General features: G+C 54.6%; 1 protein-coding gene across 1 annotated transcript in view; it reads left to right on the forward strand.

The window, feature by feature from the left end:
* CAMTA1 (calmodulin binding transcription activator 1) overlaps positions 1-22246 on the forward strand; it is an 846562-nt gene that overhangs the window by 720861 nt on the left and 103455 nt on the right. Inside the window, exon 7 of the mRNA XM_063103685.1 lies at positions 21135-21288. Coding sequence (XP_062959755.1) covers positions 21135-21288 — 154 coding nt within the window. The remainder of the gene's footprint in view (positions 1-21134; positions 21289-22246) is intronic.

Here is a 22246-nt window from a genome sequence, read left to right on the forward strand (position 1 = left end):
TCCCAGCTAGGTCAGATTCCACCCTTGCACCAGGCCTCAGCAGATCCCCACTAGAGGGGACCAGTTTCTAGGAGTGAGCAGCCTCTCCTACCAGTCCTGTGGTCTCTTTTCACCTTGCTTCGTGTGTGGCTGCAGACTTGCAACTCTGCACTTGTGGAGGAGATGTCTGCTTTCCCCCTGGCTGGAAGCCTCTGCCCCAAAGACTAGCTCTATGCTGTTTATGCCTTCCTCATTTTCAAGGCTTTGGCTAGAAATTTGGCTCCTTGTGGTTGATCCCAGCCGGTTCTGATGATATTTTACAGTGTCTTCCTAATTTACTGCCACTTTATGACTATAGTAAAAGGCCACACATCAGGGAATGCCATCAACCAGGAAGAAACGTCCCCTCTCCTTGTCAGCTCAAGTCGAGCACTGTAATTTACATGAAAACCTTGTGGCTTAGGGTGTTTACCTCCCATGGAATCTTTTCCTCTCCCATTATTAGAATGAGATCATTAAAATACTTCCCTGTTCCTTTGATATTGAATTAGGTTTGCTCAGCCCAGTTGTGGATGCCTGTTTGAAGGCTGTTGTGTTATTTGGGTTTTAATGTAGAACCATTCCTTTTTCCAGAAAGGGTTTTCAATTTTCTCTTCACCTGATCCTGTATTCGACATAGGGAAGGGAAGTAAGGAATGTGTTCAAATTTGATCAGGAAATTTGCATCTCAGACAGAAATTTTAGGGAGGCCAGGGAGGTACCTGCGGCTGCGTGGCTTCCCCCCAAGGCAGCAGTCCTCACAGCCTGCCCAGCATGTGACAGGGGACGCTTGAAGAGGTGAATGTGGGATCCGGTGCAGTCTAGCTTCTCTCCATCTGCCATCTACTGTCACTGCTTTACACCGCCATGGCAAGATACTTCTTCCCCTAAGGAAAGAAACCCCAACTCAAACTGGCTTAAACAATACAGAGTTTGTTAAATCACCTACACAGAAAACCAGAGGGAGTGCAGGCTGCAGGGTTAGTCGATTCAGGGCTCAGCCGTGTCACCAAGGACCCAGGCTCTTTCCAGCTCTGGGCTCTGCCATCTTCAGAGGTGGCATCATGCTCCTGCTGGGAGAAGATGACTATGGCAGGTCCAGGTTCACATGACACAGGGCAGTGTCTCAAGGAAGAAGAGATGGGATACCCTGCAGCTCCTACCAATGAAAAAGCCTCTCCTGGAAACCCTCCCGCTTCTCTTGCCTCGTTAGCCAGAACTGGGTCATATACCCATTTCCGAATAATCCCCAGTGAGGGGGATGGGGGAACTCTTGGCCAGTTAGACTCATCCACCACATCCCCCAAGGCTCATGGCTACGTGAGGGAAGAGTGGATTTTGGTGGGGAATGATTGTCCACACAGCATCCACTGTAACACTCTGTAACGCTCTTATCAAATGTTGAACACATTCGAAGAAATGTACATGTACAAGACCAAAAGTTGCAAAAAATGAGCCCCCGGAATAGACCACAATGAGACTCAGCCCTTTTCATGTCCCCCTAAGGACAGGTTTACTCTTCTTGCTTTTGGAGTCATAAAAATTGAACAACCTGGTACCAGGAGAGAGAGTGGGACCTGGGGCCAACGTGGAGCCCAGCGGTTCTCAAACAGGGTGGTTTTACTCCCCAGGGGACATTTGGCAATGTCTGGAGACATTTTTGTTGTCACCATTTGGGGATGCTACTGGCAATGAGTCGTAGGGTCCAGGGGTACCACTGAACATCCTACCATGCACAGGACAGACCCCAAGTGTCTATACTTGGGAGGTTGTTTAAGCCTGGCTTGCATCCGGGATATTCCCGTGATGCTTTGCTCCCTGAGAGAGGGAGAGAGAAGGGTGGCTTCCCACCTAGAAGTGACGGGAGAGCACGGACCCGCCTCTGCCCCTCCTTCCTCTCACAGGACTTTCCTTTACCTCTGGCAAAAACATATATATGTATGTATGTATGTATGTATGTATGTATATTCCACCCTGCCTTGTTCCACGTGAGTATCTCTCCAGGAGACCATCAGAATTCGGAGAGCAGAGCCCTGTTCAGCCATCCCCCTGTCTGCACCAGCACTCACAGCGCAGGAGCCCTGTAAATGTGGGTTGGAAGGAGAGAAGAGACAGAGAGCAGAGAGGTGGCTGGAGGAAAGGGCAGGGTCTGAGCAGGAAAGGTGTGATTTAAAGGCCGAGGCCTGCAAGGCTAGGGCTGAGATCAGCCGTTTCCCAGCTAGGAAACAAAGACAATTCAAGAGTGGGTCAGAGGCGTTAAAGGTTTTACTTCAGAAGTTGAACCTGACAGTCCAGACCAAGTCAAAGTGTCCTTTGACAAGAGAAGGTGGGAACAGGTGTCATAGGAGGCAGCCCTGAGGACAGGTGCAGGGAGAATGCAGAAGGTGGAGCTGGGAGGGGGAGAGAGAGCAAGGACTAGGGAGAGGTCAGAGGGCCAGGGATGGGATCTGACAAAGCTCCATCTGGTCATGGGAAGTGCAGGGCCAGGAATGGAGAAAAGCCACATCCACACGAGGTGCACAGAGCCCTGGTTGGGAGCTGGAGACCAGCAGGGAGCAGGAAAGGGACTGAACGAGGGAAAGAGGCCCTCTCATGGGGGCGGCTAGAGGGAGCTGCAGAGAGTCTAGAGCCCTTCCCTTTCACAGTGACAAACCATGCCGGAATATCTTGTCACTGTCACCTGTCAGTGTCAGCAGAATTTTCACCGGGGGGCTGCAGTCTCAGATGCCAGGAATTTTCCATTCACTCTTGAGACACTTGCTGAGCCAGGTGCCAGCTGGAGAGGTGGCAGGAGAGGCTCTGCACCATGCTTTGGCACCAGCCTCCCTTATTCAAATTGCTGGAAGCCCCTGCGAACCTCGTCCTGGCAGCACCACTCAGTAGACATACCTCTCTCAAAGTTAATAAGAAATGAAGGAATTAATTTCCTGTTGGGTGCCTCTGCCTGGCAGTGACAGCTTAACCCTCTCCATCAGCTGGAGTGTATTTAAATAACAAGGAAAGTGGGGGGTGGGGCTGCAGGTGCCACAGGCTGTGCCAGCCCCTCTGGACGTTTACTGGGAGAGGGATGGAAAAGTCTGTGCCATCCAAGCAGGGAAGGGGTGCCCAGCAACACAGCTTGGCCCTGGGACCATCGCTTCTGGGAAGGTCACTTTGATTTTCATTTGGCCATGGTTTGTTGCAAAGTTCCAGGCACCAACTCAGCTCTGCCAGCTCTTGGCCTCTAGAGAGAATATGCTGAAGATAAAACAAGGTGTCTTCTCTGGGTGACCTCATGTGACACTGTAGTCACGTCAAAGCTTTAGTTTTACAGAAACAACTGTCAAATGAGGAGTAGTCACTTGCCAAAACAAAACAGAGGTGAAGGAAAACTGACCTTGCCCTTTGGTTCATGGCCCTGGGGGGTGGGGGTGGGGGGTGAGGGGGGTGGGGATTGACTTGCTCATTAATTAATTAATCAATGATTGACTGGCTACTACTTGTTGGGAACTGGGTTGGGCACCATCCATTATCTCTCTTAATCCTCACGATGACCCCGTCAGGTAGAAAGGATGATCCCCGAGTTCCTGGTGAGGAATAGGAGGCTGAGAGGGGTGAAGTAACGTGCCAAAGATCACACAGCATTTAAAGAGACCCAGGTGAGGGCTGAGCCCAGGTCGGACTCCACATCCACGTTCCTTCCATCATCTGGCTGCAGGAAGATAACAGCTTGGTGGACTCTCTTTATCTTATTTTAATTTCCAAATCATGATCTGCTACTGAAAACAGCTGACTTAATTATAACCCACAGGTTATCCCTTCATCCAACAAATAACCAGCAAAACATTGTTCTTTCAGAGCAAGCCTCCAACAACTGAACCTTTGGTAACTTTCTCCCTAATGGGTAAAAAAATGTGTGTTTCATCTTATGCTGTGTGTCGGCTGCCAGTAGAAGTCTTTCCTGGTGATTGGATCTCAAAATTTGGAGGTTTTTCTTCCACTGAGAGATTCAATCTTAAGTTCAACGTGGAGGCTCATTCAACATTAAAGTGCTCCTGGACCATTTTACTTATTCGACAAATATTTACCAAGCCCAGCTCTGGGCCAGGAGCCAGGCTAGATGCCAGGGGAGCAAGACAGAGGAGGAGCCGCCGTCAGGGGACATGGTTCTCATCAGCCCCGTTCTCAGCTCTTGGGGCTAAATCGCTGAGCGTCTTCTTTTCATGGCTATTTTCCTGGCTGCTCGCTGTGGGCCCAAGTCTGTCTAAGATCCTCGGCCCTGTTCCCTGTGCCTGAGTCCCTTCTCCCCCAGACCTCCCACAGCTGCTTCCCCATCTCACTGCAGACTCAGCCCAAGGTCACCTGCTCAGGGGCCTTCCCCGAGCACCCTGGCTGCATTCCCCACCCACCCTCACCCTCCGTCCCTGTCAACCTGTCCTTTCATGCTCATAGCACCTCGCACTCTCCAGACTCACTGCTTCTTTCTTCAGATAGGTACAGTTCGTCTCTTCCACACTCTTTGAGGGCAGAGATTTAGTCATGATCATGGTAAAGCTCAAACCTCGGCCAGTTCCTGGCATGTCATGGCTCTTAAGAGACATCTGTCGAATGAATGAATGAATGAGTGGATGGAGCGAGTGCCACGGTCATCCCCACTCTACAGAGGAGGAAGCTGTTCCTCCAAGGGGCTGACATCCTACCCCATATCATCCCACTCACTAGACAGTGAGGGAAACAGGGAAATAGCAAAGAAAGACGTCTGTCCCAGCGAGTCTGAAACTCTCAGTTAGAGGAAGCACTTTTTCAACTTTCCTTTTAGCTTTCCCTTTTGCATCAGCTTTCTCCAAAGGAGCTGCTGGTGGGGTTTACCTGCAACCACCAGAATTAATTGCCATCCCTGGGTAGCTAACGTCTCTTAACAGCTCCATAGCAACAGTGGTTCGCAAATGCCAGCAAACATTTTTTCCAAAGGGACTCTATCCCCTACACAAAATAGAACATTTTGAACGAAATTTAAACACAGTCTTTGAACAGCGCTGTTCTGATTTCTTCACACTCGCAAATGCTTTCTTTGCAAACATGGGTGTCCCAGTTACCCTGGGCCGGTGCCAAGGCCCTCGGCCCAGCGTCTGTTTTCTCAGCTTTGAGGCAGCTGTGGTGAAACCTAAAAACAAACAGGGAGAGAGAGCGGTCGGTCTCCCAGTGAAGGGCTCTGTGTGTGTGTGTGTGTGTGTGTGTGTGTGTGTGTGTGTGTGTGTGTGTGTGTGTGTGTGTGTGTGTGTGCAGAGATGACGATGTTTGTTCCCACACCGATCAGTTGGTAATGCCACCCCAGAACTCCGCTATGGGATTTCTTGTGCCCGTCTGAGCTCAGCGGGAAAGAAACATCCTCCATGGTTTAGTGCACAATTCCAAGTGCCCAGATGGGGAGTGGGGATTTGTATGGGAGAGGTTGGAGCAAACCGTGCTGGCATGCCTACGCTCCCATAGGTGGAAACAGGAGAAACCAGGTTAAAATGAGGACTCAAATAAGCTCGCAAACAGAAGTACCCAGCAGGGCCCCTGCATCGCCGTTCACTCTGCCTGGGCAATGGCGGAGGTGAAGGAAAGGGCAGTGGGAGGGTGGTGGGGACATGAGCCACCGACCACAGATGGACTTGCTCCCTCCAAGGTGCCGCCCAGCCCCCACACACAGGGGTCTCCCCAGGGACCAGCCAGGCTGCGCGTCCTCGTTCACTACTGCCCCAAAGGCAAATGTGGTCAACCAGCCATTGATTCAACCAACTCTTGTTGAGCGCCAACCAGGGGATGCATGTCCCTCTGACACAGCCTCTGCTGTCAGGAAGCCTGGGGTCTAGAGGAGGAATGCAGAACCCAGTGAGAAGAGGCAGGACTGGCTGGTGCTGCAGAGAGGTGCAGAGGGCTGCCTTAGGAATCCCGAGGAGAACACAGTTATTTGGGTTTGGGAGAATGAGGGGACACGTTCAGGACAATGTGGCATTGGAACTGTGTCTTGACAAGTAGGTGGAATGTAGGGGATCGAGGCCTTGGGAACAGAATGGGCCAAGGAGGTGGCAGAGCAGGCTGAGTGGTCCTGATGACTGAGCCAGGCATGAGAGGAGGGTACCCGGGAGGGGTGGATTAGGTGGGTGGGCCTGGTCACTGAGGCCTTTGGTATCAGGAGTGGGATTTTGCATTCACAGGAAGTGAGGTCAGCAGCAGATGGGGCTCCCAGAGCTGGGACTTGGGAAGATGACTGAGTCAGAGGAGAGGGCCTGGCTTAAAGGCAGAAGACCAGTCAGGGGGCCGGTGCCAGCGTGCAGGGGTAAGGCAGGGAGGGCCAGCATGAGCAGTGCCTCAGGCAGAGAGAAAAGCCTCAACCCTTCTACCTCTCTCAGTTCCGTTGGCTCCTTCCGTTGGCAGAGCCTCAGACATGAGTACTGTTGGAGTCATGGCCACGGGATGGCTCTGTAACTCAGGTCTGTCCCCACCAGTAGAATGGGGTTGTGGCCTCTAAGCGTGATGCTCAGAGGAAGCTGCAGGAGGCCAGCTCTTTCTGTCCTTCTGTCCTACCCTCTAATGAGGGGTAGGTAGGTCATCAGCTCCCTGCAGGCCAGGGATACCCACCCCACTGGTGTTTTCAGCATCAGCCAGGAGAGGGGGACATTTGGGGACAGTGTCAGGGTTTATGAGCTCACCTTCCCCCACTATCAGGGCAGCCTCACCACATGGCTTCAGGATGTGGAGATGAAGAAACATCTCCATCAGTGTTGGTGTTCAGGATGTCAGCCCCCCACTGGCTCAGGGGACAAGCTGGCGTCTCTCGCAAGGGTTCACACTCTGGGGAGGAGGCACCTGCCGCAGCAGCTCAGCACAGGGGGCGCCCACGGATTTGGCTGTGTCATTAGTACCGTGGGTTCCATTATTACCCAAGGAGGCTTACAGGTTATCAGCGAGCTCCAGGAGCCACTGGAGAAAGGAAGAAGATAAAGAAGGATTTAAAAAGAAAATAACAAAAAAGAAAAACTGTATTTTCTAATCCGAACCTTGCCCTGCAGCAGCTTGTTAACCCCCAGTCACTCTTTCAAGACATAAACTGTTGAGGGCCACAGTTACTTCAGTGATTACACTTTATCTTGTCCCACCAAGGTGTTAAAGAGGAGCTGGGGAACACATTAAAAAAACATACAGCCCAATTTAATCATGATTCCCTCTAAAACAATTGCTGGAATCTCACCGTTACAGTTGCCAGAGCATAAAAATCCTATAGATGCTCGATGGGCCGGGTGAAATCCATCCTCTGTGGCCTCCACGGCAGGCCCATTTGTCAGTAGAGGGAGGGCTTTGGGGGTTGTGTCTTTAATAGGATTTAGTGGAGGGGCTCCCCAGGTGCTCCCCCAGAGCAGGGGAGGGTGGTCCAGGTCCCAACGTCCCAGGCGTCCCTGTTCAGATCACTCGCCACGCCATCGCTACCACCAGGAAGATGCTGAACAGAAAGGATGAGCTCAGAAGAGCTAAGGTCGGGACCCCTTTCCAGCCCACCAAGGATCTCGGAGCCTGTTCACAGTCAAGGTCGTGAAGGAGGACACTGGCCAGGAAGCCAGCCCTGTTCCAAATGCCACTCTGGGTGAACAGCAACCAGCTCTGCCCATCTGCATATTCTCTCCACAAAGCAAGGCAGGTGCAGTTGTTAGCTCCAGGGTGGCTCGGATCATCAGGAAGTGGACAAAGCTGGGAAACCAGCAGGGGGGGAGTCACGGATGGCTCCCTGGCCTCAGTCTGTCCCTGTCCGCTGGGTGACATTGTGCAGGTCATGGTCTCTCTTGGCTCAGTCTTCCCAACTGGCAATGGAAAGGGATGGATAAACTGGCTTGAACGATCCCTAAGTTTCCTCCCACATTTATCATCCTCTGTTCCATGAGGAATAGCAGGAGCGTTCAGGAGATCCAGGGTCTACAGGATCCTCGAGGATCTTTCAAGCACAATTAAAGTACATAAAGCATCCCGCTGCGGGCAGAACCACACTTGCTAGAGAAGGGTTGGAAAGACTCACGGTTCCTCAAGGACCTGCCAGACTCTAGACACCTGTGTCCTCCGACGAGGACTAGAAATGATCCCTGTGGCCCGGGAGAATCTCACGTACGCAGAGCAGGTGGTGGGATGTGGGTGCAGTGGTGATCTCTTTGAGTTTGTGGAGGTCTACAGAATATGTTTTGAGGAAATGCAGTTTTGTTTTCTTCCAGCATTTGGAAGATAACCGAGAACTCTCTCAGAGATCCTGTTTTCACGGTTGGGCGAGAGTGACTGCTGTTTGGCTCATCAAATTCCCTCCAATGTCTTGAGGACCCATGGGAGATAATGAAGCTCCCTCAATGTCTGAAAAGAGTTTCTTAACTTTGTCTGGATAGGTTCCTGTCTTGAGTCACAGCTCCCAAATAAGCAATGCTTGAGTCAATTTGGTTTTGCTCCACGCATAAGTTCTCTAAGCTCTTAGGGAAACTGTGTCTGTAGCAATATCGTGAGATGAAGTCATTTGGGTTTGAGACATCAGCCATAACCACCCCTGGCAGTTGCAAAGGTTCGCTGTGCACCGGGTGCTGGTCATGTGCCTTATCTCATCTACTCTTCACAGCCACCTCAGGAAGCAGGTACGATTATTCTCTCCATGCACAGGTGAGAAAACGGAGGCACAGAGATGTGAGTGCCCAAAGCCCACAGCAAGGGCATAGCAGAACACAGACTCAACCCAGACAGTCACCTCTGGAGCCCACCTGATTCTTCAGCATCAGACACGAGTGGGGCTTTGGCAGGCTACTTAATTCTTTGCACTTCAGATTCTCATGTGTAAAGTAAAGATGATTGTGACCAGTCCTTCCTTATGGAGTTGCTGTGAGAATTAAAAGCTAAGTCCTGTGGAGTACTTAGCACCCATCACCTGGAATATACAGGTCTAAAGAAATGGTTAGTCCTCTGTAATTATAGTGGTGGTAGTGGTTGTAACCAGAGGACAGCTGAACTGTATAGAGCAGAAACTTACTGGCTTAGCAAAAATAAGTCATGATCTTTTTTAGGAGTCAGGGCTCCCAGTTGATGCAATAGAAAATTCAACTTGAGTGGACTTGCAGGTAAGAGGAAATTGTGTGTTCAAGTTACTGAACGTGAGGAGATCTAGTTTCAGGCATGGCTGGATCCAGGGGTTCAACAGTGGCACTGAGGCTCAGTGCCTCCTGCTTGCCCTCTCCTTTCTGGGACTCCATATGCTGGCAAGAAGTGGCTTCCGGGAAGGAGCACTAGGCTTCATTTTCACAGGTTCAAGCTCAACAGGAAAGAACATTCCTGTCTCCCAGTGGCTCCAGCCAAAGTCCAGGAATTAATCTTCTGATTACTTCCGTGGGGGCCCTGAGTCTATCCCTGAACCAGTCGACACAGCCTAGAGACTGCAGGGCTCCCACTGGCCAGCCTGAGTCAGTCCCTGGACCAAGTGGGGGAGAGGTGGTTGGTTCCCAAAGACAATTTGGATACTCTTATCAAAAGAATACCAAATGCACTAGAGTTGTGTCCAGCTCTGCCTCCCATTAGCCATGTGGCCATGAGCAGATCACATGGCACCTCTCAGTCCAGTGGGGATGGTGACACTTACCCAGCTTCCTCCAGAGCTGTTCTGCGAGCAGATGGACGGGAAAGGCTCCAGAGCACATCAGTCACTCTAGGGAGGCCTTGATGACTGCTTGGTGCCATTGTCATCAGATGGGGTTGATTCACTGCCTAATGGGGCACAGTTCTGAGTGGGCGTGCCAGCCCCAGAAGCAGGCATTGGGCACACATCCTTGGAGAAGATGGGAAAGGCAGGGGAGGGCAGTGGGTTTGGCTTCCAGACTTCCAGGAGGACATGGCCAAGCCTAAGCCACAGGCAGGACCTTACTGAGGCCAGTGAGAACAAGGCCATGTGGCTGGTGGATTTGGCTCCAAGGAGCAGTGACCACAGCCCTCCGAGACCTGATCGCTGGGCATCTCTGCGACATCACCCTCAGTCTCTGTTGAGCCCGGCTGCACACCCTGAGCGGGAGGACCCCGTCCCTATAGGAGCTCTCTGTATCCCAGGGAAAGGTTCATGGCTTCTTATCCCAGGGCTGGTTGGAGCGACTCTTGCAGTGATCTCAAATAAATCAAAACTTAGTTCAAGGTGAGAGCAGGAGACAGACAGAACACAAACCAACAATCTCATCCGAGCTCAGCCTCCACCAACTGCAGGGCACAAGCCACCTGCGTCCCCAGGAAGTCCCTGGCAAGCGAGAAACCATGGGCAGATACTGAACACCTCCCCCCCCCAACACTTCCAGCCCTGGATTCTGCCCTTGGGGGGACACCAGGTATCCTGGTGCCACCTGGACTGGGGCCCCAGAGAGAGCTGACCCCCAATGTCCTGATCTCCTTTCATAACTCCTTACAGATCAGCCATCCAGGAACTAACATCACCCATTTTTTCAGAATCTCTTTATATTTTTCAACCCTTGTCTCCTTTGGGATAATTAGTTTCATACATTTACTGCCCGCTGTGTACTTTGTGCTAAAATTACCTCCCTGAGCTCCTGGGGGAGCCTTCGTCTTAGCACTCGGGAATCTGGATTCACCTTCTTCTCCTTTTCTGACCTAAAAGATTTGAATCACATTCCGGCTTTTGTCTGGACAAAAAAAAAATCTTCCTCTCGCTTTTCCCGGGGCCACCTGCACCTCCTCATTGGTGCCCCCCTGCCCTGCACTTGCTACTCCAGAGCAAGGTCTGTAACAAAGACCGTTCTTTTCCCACCTCTCCAAGCTGGGCCCTTTCTGGTCCCAGCAGCAACTCTGGACCAATGGCTTCTGTGACTCCAGGGGGGCCTCCCTGGGTTTGACTGATGGCAGCCCATGTCATCAGGCTGCACGGGCAATTTGTCTCACTCTTCCCGAGTCCTCCCATCACCTGGACACACACTGGGACCCACCTGCCACTCTTCTGCTCACCAGTATGACCTCAGGAGGTCCTTTGTTACCCATAAAATTGAGTGTCATCTGCAAACGTGGAGATTTCGTTGGACGTTTCTTCCCCCAGATCATCTATAACAATTTTAAATAAGGCAAGGCCTGGCCCCAAGCCAATGTGAATTTCACAATTTCCATTTTTCCATCCAGAGGGGGCCTACTCGTGCTGTTGGACAGCCAGGTGTTGCCGCATGCTAAAAAGTTCTCCCCAGCACCCTCCGTCTAGAACGGCTTGGCCTTCTCAGAGCCTTTGGGTAGAACGTTCTCAGAGGCTTCCAGAAAGTGCAGACAGATGGGTTCCTCCAACTCCCAGACAGATCAGCGCACGCATCCCTATCTGCTCAGGGGGAGTGGTAAATGATCCTTCCCTCTCTGGGTGTCCAGGTTGTGCCCAGGCCTGTGCCAGGCGTGGCCTCCCACTCTTGGTGTGCTTGTTTCCACGTTACCTTCAGGCTAAAGGAGGCAGAGCAAGCCAGCCCCTGAGCCGGCATGGTTCCCGGAACCCTACGCCAGGTGGAAATTGTTTAACTATATTCCCATGACTGGAAAATTCTGGTAATTGTGTAATAACAACAGCAGCAGCACTCAGCAATTACCCAGGGTTTTTCATCTTCAGACCACTTTACCCACATTAGCTAATTAAGTCTCCCAGCCTCCCTTCGACGCAGGGAAGGCCTGGCAGCCCAGACTCCCACTGGCGCTCACACTCACTCAACAAGGGCGGCCCGTCTGAAGGGGCCGCAGGGCTCCCCGAGGGAGCCGGCCACTGCCCCGCTGGCAGGCCCTCCACGCCTCTTGCTGGGCATCGCCCGGTGTCCTCCGGCCTGCTGAGCACCGTGAAAGGAAGCAGAGGTTTTCTGCATGCTCCACAGTGCAAGACTGCAGTGGGGGACCCCCATGCCCAGCAGTGACGTGGGGCCCAGCCCCCAGGAGGAGCTCAGCTGCCCACTGGCCCTGCCTGCTGCTGGGGGTGCCAGGGCCCCTCTGTAGTTCCTCCTCTTTCCCTCCTTTCTTCTTGCTTCTCCTTTAACCACCCCCAACTGGAGGACCTGGGGCTGCCCCCAACTTGCCAGGTGCTCAGCTCCAGGTCCGTTTGCTCACGGCTGTCCCCCCACCTCTCCTACATACCCGTGCCTGACCACAGAGGGTGTTCTGACCACTGCGGGCCCTTGAGTGGAGACAGGGCCATCTGCAGGCTCGGCCCAGCCCTGAAGAGTTTACAGACAGTGCAGGATTTCCAGCTCCATCCTTGTTCCCCCCAGCTCCCTGCGCCCCACGTGACTCGGCCTGGCTCTCTGGACCTGTTTCTGCTGCCACCCAGGGCACTGAGGCTGAGCGCACAGCTCTCCCTTAATGGTCCAGAGAGCCCCAGGGCTGCAGAGTGGAGGCTTGGAGACAGGGACTCCCAGCTCCGGGCTGGGTCTGAATTGTGGCGCTCTCCTTTCTGTGAGGCGGGGTGACAGTAGCACGAACATCAGTAAGTTGTTGAAGGGACTAAATGAGGCTTGAACGCAGAGCCTGGGGCACAGCTCATACTCAGAAAGCGACCTTTGAAAACAGAGGCACCCACCAGGAGGTGCATGCTGGGCGTGCAGGCACGTTCCTGCCCCCTTACCAGGAGCACCCCGCACACACCCAGAGACAGCAGTAGAATGTGACCATTCCGGTCATCAGAGCCCATGAGGACCCATTTCCCAGCTGTGGCATGGAAGAGAGAACTAAGAAGGAGACAGCTACCTGCAGGGGCCGGCAGATCCTAGGAGGCCGGAGCTGCAGCTGCCCACCCATCTGGCCCTGCTCAGGGAGCCCAGTTCTTATGTTTCCTCCCATGTCTTGGGTCCGCATGACCCTCCCCTGCCTGCTGGCGGCTCTCAGTGGGGACAGAGGAGGATGCAAGCCATGCCTGCAAGGGCTTCATAGCCAGCCTCCTTTCGGGTGGGACCACCTACCCTCACCTCATACCTGTATGCAGGGCAGAGAGGTGGGTGCCGGCCTGCCTGCCAGCACAGCTGGAGCCGGGCATGGGGATTTTTCTCTTGCAGCTAAGCAACTGCCCCCAGCCCTGAGCTGCATGCTACCATTATTTATTCATTCCCTAATAAATCCTGCCCTTCCTTCTGCCAGCGTCGCACTCCTGCTTTATGGGCTCCTACCCTCGTTGTTTATTAAGCACCAGGTACTGGGAAGGCTGTGCCTCTTAAGCTCAGGCTTACGGGCGTTGGGAATCTGCATACGTGGTGCTAATGTGACAAATGCAATAGCAGGATGCGCTGGTGGCGCCAACGACACTGATTCGTCTCCCCCTCCCGGCTGGCAGCTCGCAGGCAGGCCCCCCGCACCCAGCGGCCAGTGGGGAGGTGTGTGGCACCATTACATGCTATTATGACTTTCTGGGTAATGTACACATTTTCACAACCACACGGCCTCTCTCCTTCATTTTTCATGAGAACTGGCACGAGATTAATGACAGAGCCCCGGAAGAAACGGAACACCACGCCACTCTGATTTATTGGCCACTTAGCGTTGATGAAGCTGCAAACAAGAGTCCAACAGATGTCGCAGCTGCATTTTTCTTTATCAAAACCAACAGCTTTTTGCATTTTTAAACACTTTTTGCGCTGCTGTCCTGCTTACCCCACAGAAAGGAGCTGCAGGCTCCAGGCTTCCTCCTTCCCAGCAGAAGTGGAGGAGCCGGGGCTGGGGCCGTGGGATGCCTGGCATCCCGTCGCCCAGTGCCCACTCCTGGGATTGGCCATGAGGAGGATGTGAGGTCCCCAACGCTCTTGCTCTGGGCAACTTGAGTCCGCTCAGTGCGTCTCTGGTGAAGAGTTCCCTGTTGCACCCTTAACTGTCTCCAGGACGTGTTCTACAAACCTTGGGTGGGGTGGGCTCACCATGCAGGAGGCGCAGGACTCAGCTCCCCCCTGCAAACCGGAATGCCCCCCACCTCCATCTCAGACCAGTAACAGATCACTGAACACCCAGTTGACAGGCAGTGTCGGAGGCCTTGCATGTGAGTGCTGGCTGCGGGTCAGGCCCATCCCGAGCCCTGTACCTGCCTCACCCCCCTCCCAACAAGGTTAAGGCCAGTTGTATCCATCTCCCCGATTCTAAAGAGTGGGCACCAAAGCTCAGCAAGATCAGCTGCCTGCCAAGATAGAGCTACGTTTCCAGCTCTGCCCTGGCCCCTGCACCTGACCCTCACCTCTCAGAAACCAGAAGTCACAGGGTCCGTAGGGCGCTTGCTCCAGACTGTGCATCAGAGCTCTCTGAGGGCTGGGGAGAGCTTGGCACCCACCCCCAAGTCTCTGCACCACCCCACCCACCCATGGCTGCCACCAGCCTGGGCTTCCCGCATCTCTGCTGCATCTCTCTGCTGAATCTCTCCCTCTCCTTCTCTCCCTCTCTCTGTCTCTCTCTACCCCCCCTGCCTCCCTGCTTCCTCCTGTTCTCTGCCACTCCACCTCTCCATCCTGCCTCCAGGCCTGGATTCTGCCATGAGTCTAGCTCTCCCTGGCTGGAGACTCTGCTGGGGAAGCCGGCAGCCCCCAGGCTAGCGAGGACCGATTAGAAGGAACACCTACCCAGCCCTTCCAGGCTGCTGTGCCCGGGCTCGCCCCGGGCAGGAGTCTATAAATCCGGACTGTTCGCAGCAGGAGCTGCCGCACATGAATCCAGATCACAGGAGCCGCTGTTGGCGCCCCCGGCCGGCCCCCCACTGCTGTCCCCTCAGCCTGGAACACCTGCACAATTGCAGCCACGCTTTTTTAGAGTGGTTTATTTCCTTAAATCCCTACCACCTGTCATTAAGAAGATCAAATCAGGCTGACAGTCTTACCTGCCCACTCCCAGGGCCAATTACACGCCTCCCACCGGCCTCCCCACAACCCACCGTCAGCGAGGAAGCTGCCCTGGCCCCGAGGTCGCCCCTTCAGGACCTCAGTGGCCTGGGGAGCCCAGGGCAGGAAGGACCAAGCTCCACATTTGAAGGGGAGACAGAGCACCCCACCCTGTCCTCTCTCCTCAGCCCATCTTTCCAAATGGAAGCTCCACCCTGGGTGGGGTGATAACATCGGCCACAGCTACAGGCAAAGGGCACCACTGGGAAGGGGAGAGCCATGTGGACGGTGCAGCAAATAGGGACAGGATCGCCTCAGAAACTCAAATGCCGGGTGCGGGGAGACACGGCAGAGCCTCGGCCAGGCCAGGGGTGGGGCTCGGGAGAACAGGAGGCAGAGACTCCAGGAACGGGTGAGGGTCCCTCTTTTCCAGTAGCTGCTAAAAGTTGTTTCTTTTGGCTTTGAACTCTATCAGGGGTTCCCAAACTGCGTTCCAGAGAACACTAGGGTCCCAAGAGGTGCTCAGGTTCATGGCCATATAGGCTTGAAAAAGCCCACCTGCCGCCAGGCTGCAGAGTTCCTCCTACACACTGTGCCACCAAGGCTGTGACAAGTCCCGCACTGAAGAGCCTGTTTAACTGTGGGCAAGCTTCTCTGCAGAACGTTCTTAACCTCACCTGTGCCTCTGGAGGTAAAGGGCCTCTGCTTGTTCTCCCTTCCCGGGGGGTCAGGTGAGAGGTGCCAAAAACATCTCAAGAGACTGACTCTAACTCGGGCTCCCGGGGGATGTCCTGGCACCACTACCTTCAGTCCAAGTGTCCTCTCTTGGACTCAAGGTGAAGCAGAGCCCTGGCGGTCTGCGACTAGGGAGATGAGCAAACCCAAACCTCACTTTTCAGATGAAAAAGTCAGAGGCACAGCCGGGTTGAGGGACAAGCCAAGCCTCCTGAGGAGGGGTGGAGGCTCCTGGGCCCCCTCCGTGGCTGCGTACCTCCTCTGCCCACCCCAGCGGGTCTCTTTCTGTCCCTCTGGAAGACACACCTGCATTGGTCCTGAGACGCAGAGTCCCCAGGAGGAGACAGCTGCTCGTTGGCCTGTGCCCTGGGGCAGCTCAAGACCTCCCCACCCCACCCCCCAGCCTTCAGCAGGCAGAGGACGGTGCCTGCAGCTGCCAGCTCCACTCTGGGCTGAGGGAACCAGCCACAAACGAGATAGTCGCGGCCATCCCGAGCTCACTGTGGCTGGGAGAACAGGCCAAACCAGCGTGGTGGCCGGGCAGAAACTGAGGCACGGCGGCGTATGCTGGAAAGGAGGCAGACAGGCTGCACAACAGCGGGGCCGGGCGGGGCGGGGCGGGCGCTGCTGCCAGTGGGGTCGCTCAAAATGTTCCCGTGAGGAGGTGACCTGAGATTAAGCAGCACCAGGGCGAGGGCGGCAGATTTGGGGAATGGGGGCAGCGGGAGCCGGGTGAGTAGAGGGGAGCAGGAGGCAGGGGTGACTGGAGAGAAAGGCAGATCGTTGTCCGGGTCACCACGGCAGGAGTGCGGTTTACTCTCAGTGCCAGGGAGCGTTCGCCAGAATCGCCAGATCATCAGCGTCCACAGGGGAGAGGGTGGAAGCCTGGACTCGGTGGTCGCAGGCATGTGCGGCCAAGCGGGGGAGCCCTGACGGAACGTCGTGGTGATGGGATGCGTCAGGGGGTGGGGGGAAGGCCGGCTCCCGGGCCCCAGACCTGGCCCGCTGGAGAAGGTGGAGAAGCCTGGGCTGGGCCAGGTGTGCAGAGTCGGGCAGGTCGGAGTCATGCTGGGCCCAGGAAGCCGTGCGTGATTCTGAGGCCTCCGAGGGGAGCTGTGGGCGGGTGGTCAGGCAGGTGAGCCGGGACGGAGCAAAGAGGTCCTTGGCATCTGGTGGGCTTGAGGCCAGGATGCTGGACGAGGTCACCAAGGACAGGGGGAAGAGCGAGAGAGAGAGAGAGAGAGAGAGAGCGCAAGAGCGAGCGAGAGAGAGAGAGAGAGCAAGAGCGAGAGAGAGAAAGAGAGAGAGAGAGAGAAAGAGAGAGAGAGAGAAAGAGAGAGAGAGAGAGAAAGAGAGAGAGAGCGAGAGAGCGAGCGAGTGAGCAAGCGAGAGACAGAGAGAGAGAGAGAGAGAGCGCACCAAAGACCCCAGCTCAATGCTTATAGAAGAAGAGGCACCTGCATGCAGTGTGAGGAGAGTCAGGCCATCCTGGGGCTGTCAGCGGGTTAAGCACCCACTAGAAGTTCATTCTGGTCATTCTCTCCAGAAAAATATCAGGGCTTTGTTTTGGTTTGTTTTGGTTTGGTTTGGTTTGGTGGCAAATGTCTGTCACATCGCACCTTTCAAAGGCCCTGAGAAAGGCAGGGCACAGTTTCCATTTATAGATGAGGAGCTTGAGGCACCAAGAGGGAGGAGTGGGATCTCCTAGTCCATGGCTCTTTCCAGAAGGTTCTGGAACTTCTGTGACTTTTTCTTATCCTGGCTTCCCCTCCACCATATCCACAGACAACCCCATGCAGCTTCCTCCCCTGCACCTTTAACACCAACCAGGTCTCTGGGACGTTTGGAGCTTCGTCTTCAAAGGTCATGCTCACTGTGGCGGACGACATGTAGCATCTTCATGGCAGTTCTATAGCCCAGAGAGGGGCCTCTCACAAGTGCTTGTACCTCTCCCAGCCACAAGGCCTGACCTGGGCAGTCAACCCCAGAGAAGCATCAGAGTGGCCCAGGCAAGACGAAGGCAACCCGGTTCCACCAACATCCAGAATCAAGAATCGAGAGCCCCAGTGGGGTGTGCCCTGGCCATGACCTTGAGCGTGTCCCCAGCCTGCCCTGCCCAGCTGGCTCGAGCCCCTCTCAGAGCTGGCAGCACAGCACAGCCAGGACTCTGACGTTGTTATGAGCACCCCGTGAAACTGACACACGAGGACTCTAAGGCTAATGTGTTTCTGCCAAAAACACCCAATAAAATGTACAGCTAATGAATAAAATCACAGCGTTGCCAAGAAGTGGCGAGCCCCAAATTTCCAAAAATACCTCAATCACTCTATGTCGTAAAAGCAGCCCCGAGCCAGGAAGCCTGTCACTTAACATCCTGCCCAGAAGCTCTAGCAGCAGGAACTCCAGGCCCCAGGATGGAACGTGTGTGGGAGACGTGACCACAAAGCTGCCTGCTGCTGCATCTCCTCTTCCTGAACCCAGTCTCCTTGACCCTTCAGAGGCTGGCACTTCCTGCTAATTGTACCAAAGCAACAGAGAAAGGCAAGGCCCCGAGTGAGGCTCCCAGCAAGGGATCTCTGTGTGGGGCCCTGGCCCTGATCTGAAAGGACCTAGAATCCCTAAGTCGGCAGTTACTGATGTGGGGTCCACCGGCCCCTGGAGATATGAACCCCTGGAGCGGAGGGATGATGTGCCTTGGGGTATTTTGCAGGGATGGGGGTGGGGTATCCACAGCCTTCATTAGGTCGCTGAAGCCAGATGTCAGTGCAACGCAATTCTGGCAAGGGTAAGGACAAGAGATCCTAATTCAACCCTAATTCAATTCTATAAACCTCAAGTGATCAGAAGTTGTGATATCTCCAGGGCACTGTCCCTATGGTCTTAGAGATCAAGCAGATGTACAGACCATTAAGACATGAATCCGACCGCCATTCTGCTGTGGTAGAGGCAGAGAGGGTGAGGGGGGCTTCCTGGACGAGGGGGGCACTCCTGGTGCCTGTCCTCAAGGAATAGGTAGAGGCTGGATATGCAGGTGGAGGCTGGGCCCTGCAGGTAGACCGTGGAGCATTCAGGGTGCCGTAGTGCAGAAACTTCAGGTTTGGGGGGTTTGGTTCTTAGTGAGTAGGGGCTTTCACTCCACAAGCCCCAGCCTACCCGCCCACCACTTTGGCCTCCCACAGCTTGTCCCAGGCACCCCGACTACACTCAGTGGGGCTGTGGGGAAGGAAGCTGCGGCCCTTTCATCTCCCAGGCGTCTGACATCCCAGCTCCCTCCTGCAGGGCGGGCTCCTACTCCAGGGGCTGGGATCAGAGGAAGACCTGGGTGGCCTGCTGACACCTGCAGCCCTTTGATCCTTGCTCATCTTGCTCAGCAGCTGGCACTACCGCCTGGCCGGGTCCAGGCTCAGGCAGGAGCTTTCAGCCCAGACACGGCCCAGGGAGGCCAGTGTGCTGGTCCATAGGAAGAACACAGTCCAGGACTCAGGCAGATCCCCCATCTTTCCTGGGTTACCCCATCCATGCGATGGGCATAGCAGATCTACCCAACCCACCTACCTCTTGGGCACATTTCGAGAATGAAGTGAAACGAGAGGTGGGAGAGCACTTGAGCCAAGCGAAAAGAGGCCACCAGATGTCTTGGCAGGGCCTGCATTTGTTGTCAGGGGTCTGGCTTCCAGCCCAGGCTCTTCCACTGGCCAGGCACATGGCTTTGGGCAAGTCACAACTTCACTGACTTCAGTCTCCTCGTGGTAGACAGAGGCCACCCTGCCCTGCCCAACCCACCTCCCTGGCTAGCGCGGGTACTAAATGAGATGATGGCTGGGAAGTGCTTGAAAAGAATAAAGCCTGCGCCCACGTCAGGGATTACCACTGTTATTAAGGAGCGTGATTACCGCAATCCAGAAAAGCTGCCATTAGCGAGAAGCCTCCTGTTCGTGTTGATTTAATTTCCTGGTTAACTGAGCGTTGGGCAGGAAAAACACTATGTTTCAACCCTTATTGAAAATCTTTTTAAATCATGCCAGTCTACTCTCTTACATTGGTCATGATGTAGTCTTGAGTCTTTTTTTATTAATGGATTGATTGATTCATATATTCGTTTATTGCTCTTGCTCTGACCACAACGAAAACAGCAGCTGTGTTTTGAACCAAGACTCAGCTTCCTCTGTGCCTGGGGTCCTGCCCATCCCTGGACTTGCAGTTAAACATCAATTGGGAAAAGCAGAGGAGGCAGGTCTGGAAAGAAAGCACAGGACGGGGTCTTCCACAGGGCTTTTTCCAGGGTTCCCCAGTGTCTTGATGTACCGTCCTATGTTTCTTTAGAACAATGCAAAAAAAAAATGCTTCAAGAAATACCTTCTGACTGGAGTGGAAGGGATAAGCCAGGTTTTCTGGGTTTATCCAGATACACTTAAAAAGTGACATGATTGTTTTTTAACAAACTTGTCAGGCCTGATGTGGCCAAATAAACAGCCCTGCCTTCTGGGGGGCCACAGAAGGCCATGTGCTCATTGCAGCACAACCGCTGCCCACCAAGTCCCCTTGGTGCGTCACATCAGAGCTGGTGGTGGGCAGAAAGGGACAGAAGGCACCTTGAATCAAATCTAATGGGAAGAGGCTGACCCTTTAAATAGAGACATTTCAGGCCGAGCCCGTGGCGCACTCGGGAGAGTGCGGCGCTGGGAGCGCAGCGATGCTCCCGCCGCGGGTTCGGATACTATATGGGAATGGCCGGTGCACTCACTGGCTGAGTGCCGGTCACGAAAATGACAAATAAATAAATAAATAAATAGAGACAATTCTAGGCAAACTGTGCCTCTGGAGTCTTCAGACCAGTGTCCTTCCCATTCTTAAGCTCCAAAGGGCTTCCAATGAGGAGTTTCCAGAGATCCTGGGTGACAGCTGCCTCCTGGGTGATGCTTAGATGGAAAAGACTGGTGGGGCTGTCTGTGCAGGGAGAAGGCCACAGGCTGGAGGGGCTGCAGCCCTCAGAAGCAGGGGACTTAAACTCTGGGAACACCTTTGACCCTGGGAAGAAGGGGGTGATGATGGCTGCGTCAGGGCATCCGGCGAGCATGGGGTGGAAGTGCGCGTAAAGCCTGAGGCGCTGGCGAGTGCTGGGGACACAGCCACGGCATGAGGTCTGAACACTAGGCTGGGGAGTGTGAGGCCTCACCTACGGGGCCCTTAGTCACGCACATAGCAGTCAGCAGTTGTGGAGGTCTGTGGTTGGCAACTGGGGGTGATCTGGGCTCCAGGGGACATTGGGTGGTGTCTGAAGGCTTTTCTAGTTGTCACGATTGGGAGGGTGGAAGGGAAGAATCTGGTGGGTGAGGCCTGGGCATCTGCTAACACCCTGCAGTGCACAGGATTGCCCCTGCATCAGAGAACCACTGTTTCCACATGCCACTAGTGCCAAGCGTGAGAAAGCCTGGTGCACGGGGACTCAGTCTCTCCTGCACCTGTTGGGGGTCTGGGGGCATCCCTGCCCTCAGAAGGGCTCTGTGCCACCTCATGCTGCCAGTCTCTGTGCTGTCCCCGCAGAACCCCGACATCGTCCTGGTGCACTATCTGAACGTGCCGGCCATCGAGGACTGCGGTAAGCCTTGCGGCCCCGTCCTCTGCTCCATCAACACGGACAAGAAGGAGTGGGCGAAGTGGACGAAGGAGGAGCTCATCGGGCAGCTGAAGCCCATGTGTGAGTAGCCGCGGCCAGCCTGGTGCCCCTGCACTGGGGACAAGCCAGCATCATCCAGGTGGGGCCAGAAAGGTCCCCCATGGCCTTGGGGACCCAGGGGTGCAGCCCCACTTTGCGAGAAAGGTAGGGGCACTGTGAGCTTAGCTTTTGTGACACTCACTCTGACCCTGCTCACACTTGACCCTCGTAAACCCCGACATGATAGAGCACAGAATGTCAGGCCACGTGAGAAGAGGGGTTCAGAGACACAAAGCAACACGATGGCAGAGCTGAGAGGGGGCCCCAGACTGCATCTCCTGGCCACAGAAAAGAGGGGACAGCAGGCCAGGTGGGGAGAGGCTGCAGAACAGGGGCGGGGACGCCAGGGCTGGCCCTGCCCCTGCGCTCGGCCTCCCATGCTGGCTCTGGGCTCAGCTGCTGCCTCTTGGACACAGGGCCTGCCTCGGCTCCCAGACTGGGTGGCAAACGGATGATGGTAATTGAGCTGGATTTCATTTTGTTAGGAAAGTGATGCTTTCTGAAGCATCTGTCAGGTGCAAATCACTGAATGCAAAACACCGAGTGAGTCCAGGAAGCTTAGGCTCAGCTGGGGCCTGGTTTCCATGGGCCACAGCTCCTGGCAGCCGCAGGGGGCTCTCAGTGGCCTCTCCTGCCCCCTGGACAGCCGGGCTTGGGTCTGCCAGACAGAGAAAGAGCATGAGGCCATTCGGTGCTGGACACAGGGCTCACAGGGGCCTGGAATGGTGATCGCTGAGGCTCAGGACAAAGACCTGTCATCAACAGGACCTAAGAGAGCAGGTCAATGGGTCACTCGGAACCAGCACCTCCCCTGGAGCTGGGCTGGGGGAGAAAGACAGCTCTTGGGTACCATACACGGGGATCAAACAAAACATCCTTTGCTGGGGAGAAAGACAGCTCTTGGGTACCATACATGGGGATCAAACAAAACATCCTTTCC

The sequence above is a fragment of the Cynocephalus volans genome, chromosome 8 (genome assembly GCF_027409185.1).
Source record: "Cynocephalus volans isolate mCynVol1 chromosome 8, mCynVol1.pri, whole genome shotgun sequence".
NCBI lineage: Eukaryota > Metazoa > Chordata > Mammalia > Dermoptera > Cynocephalidae > Cynocephalus > Cynocephalus volans.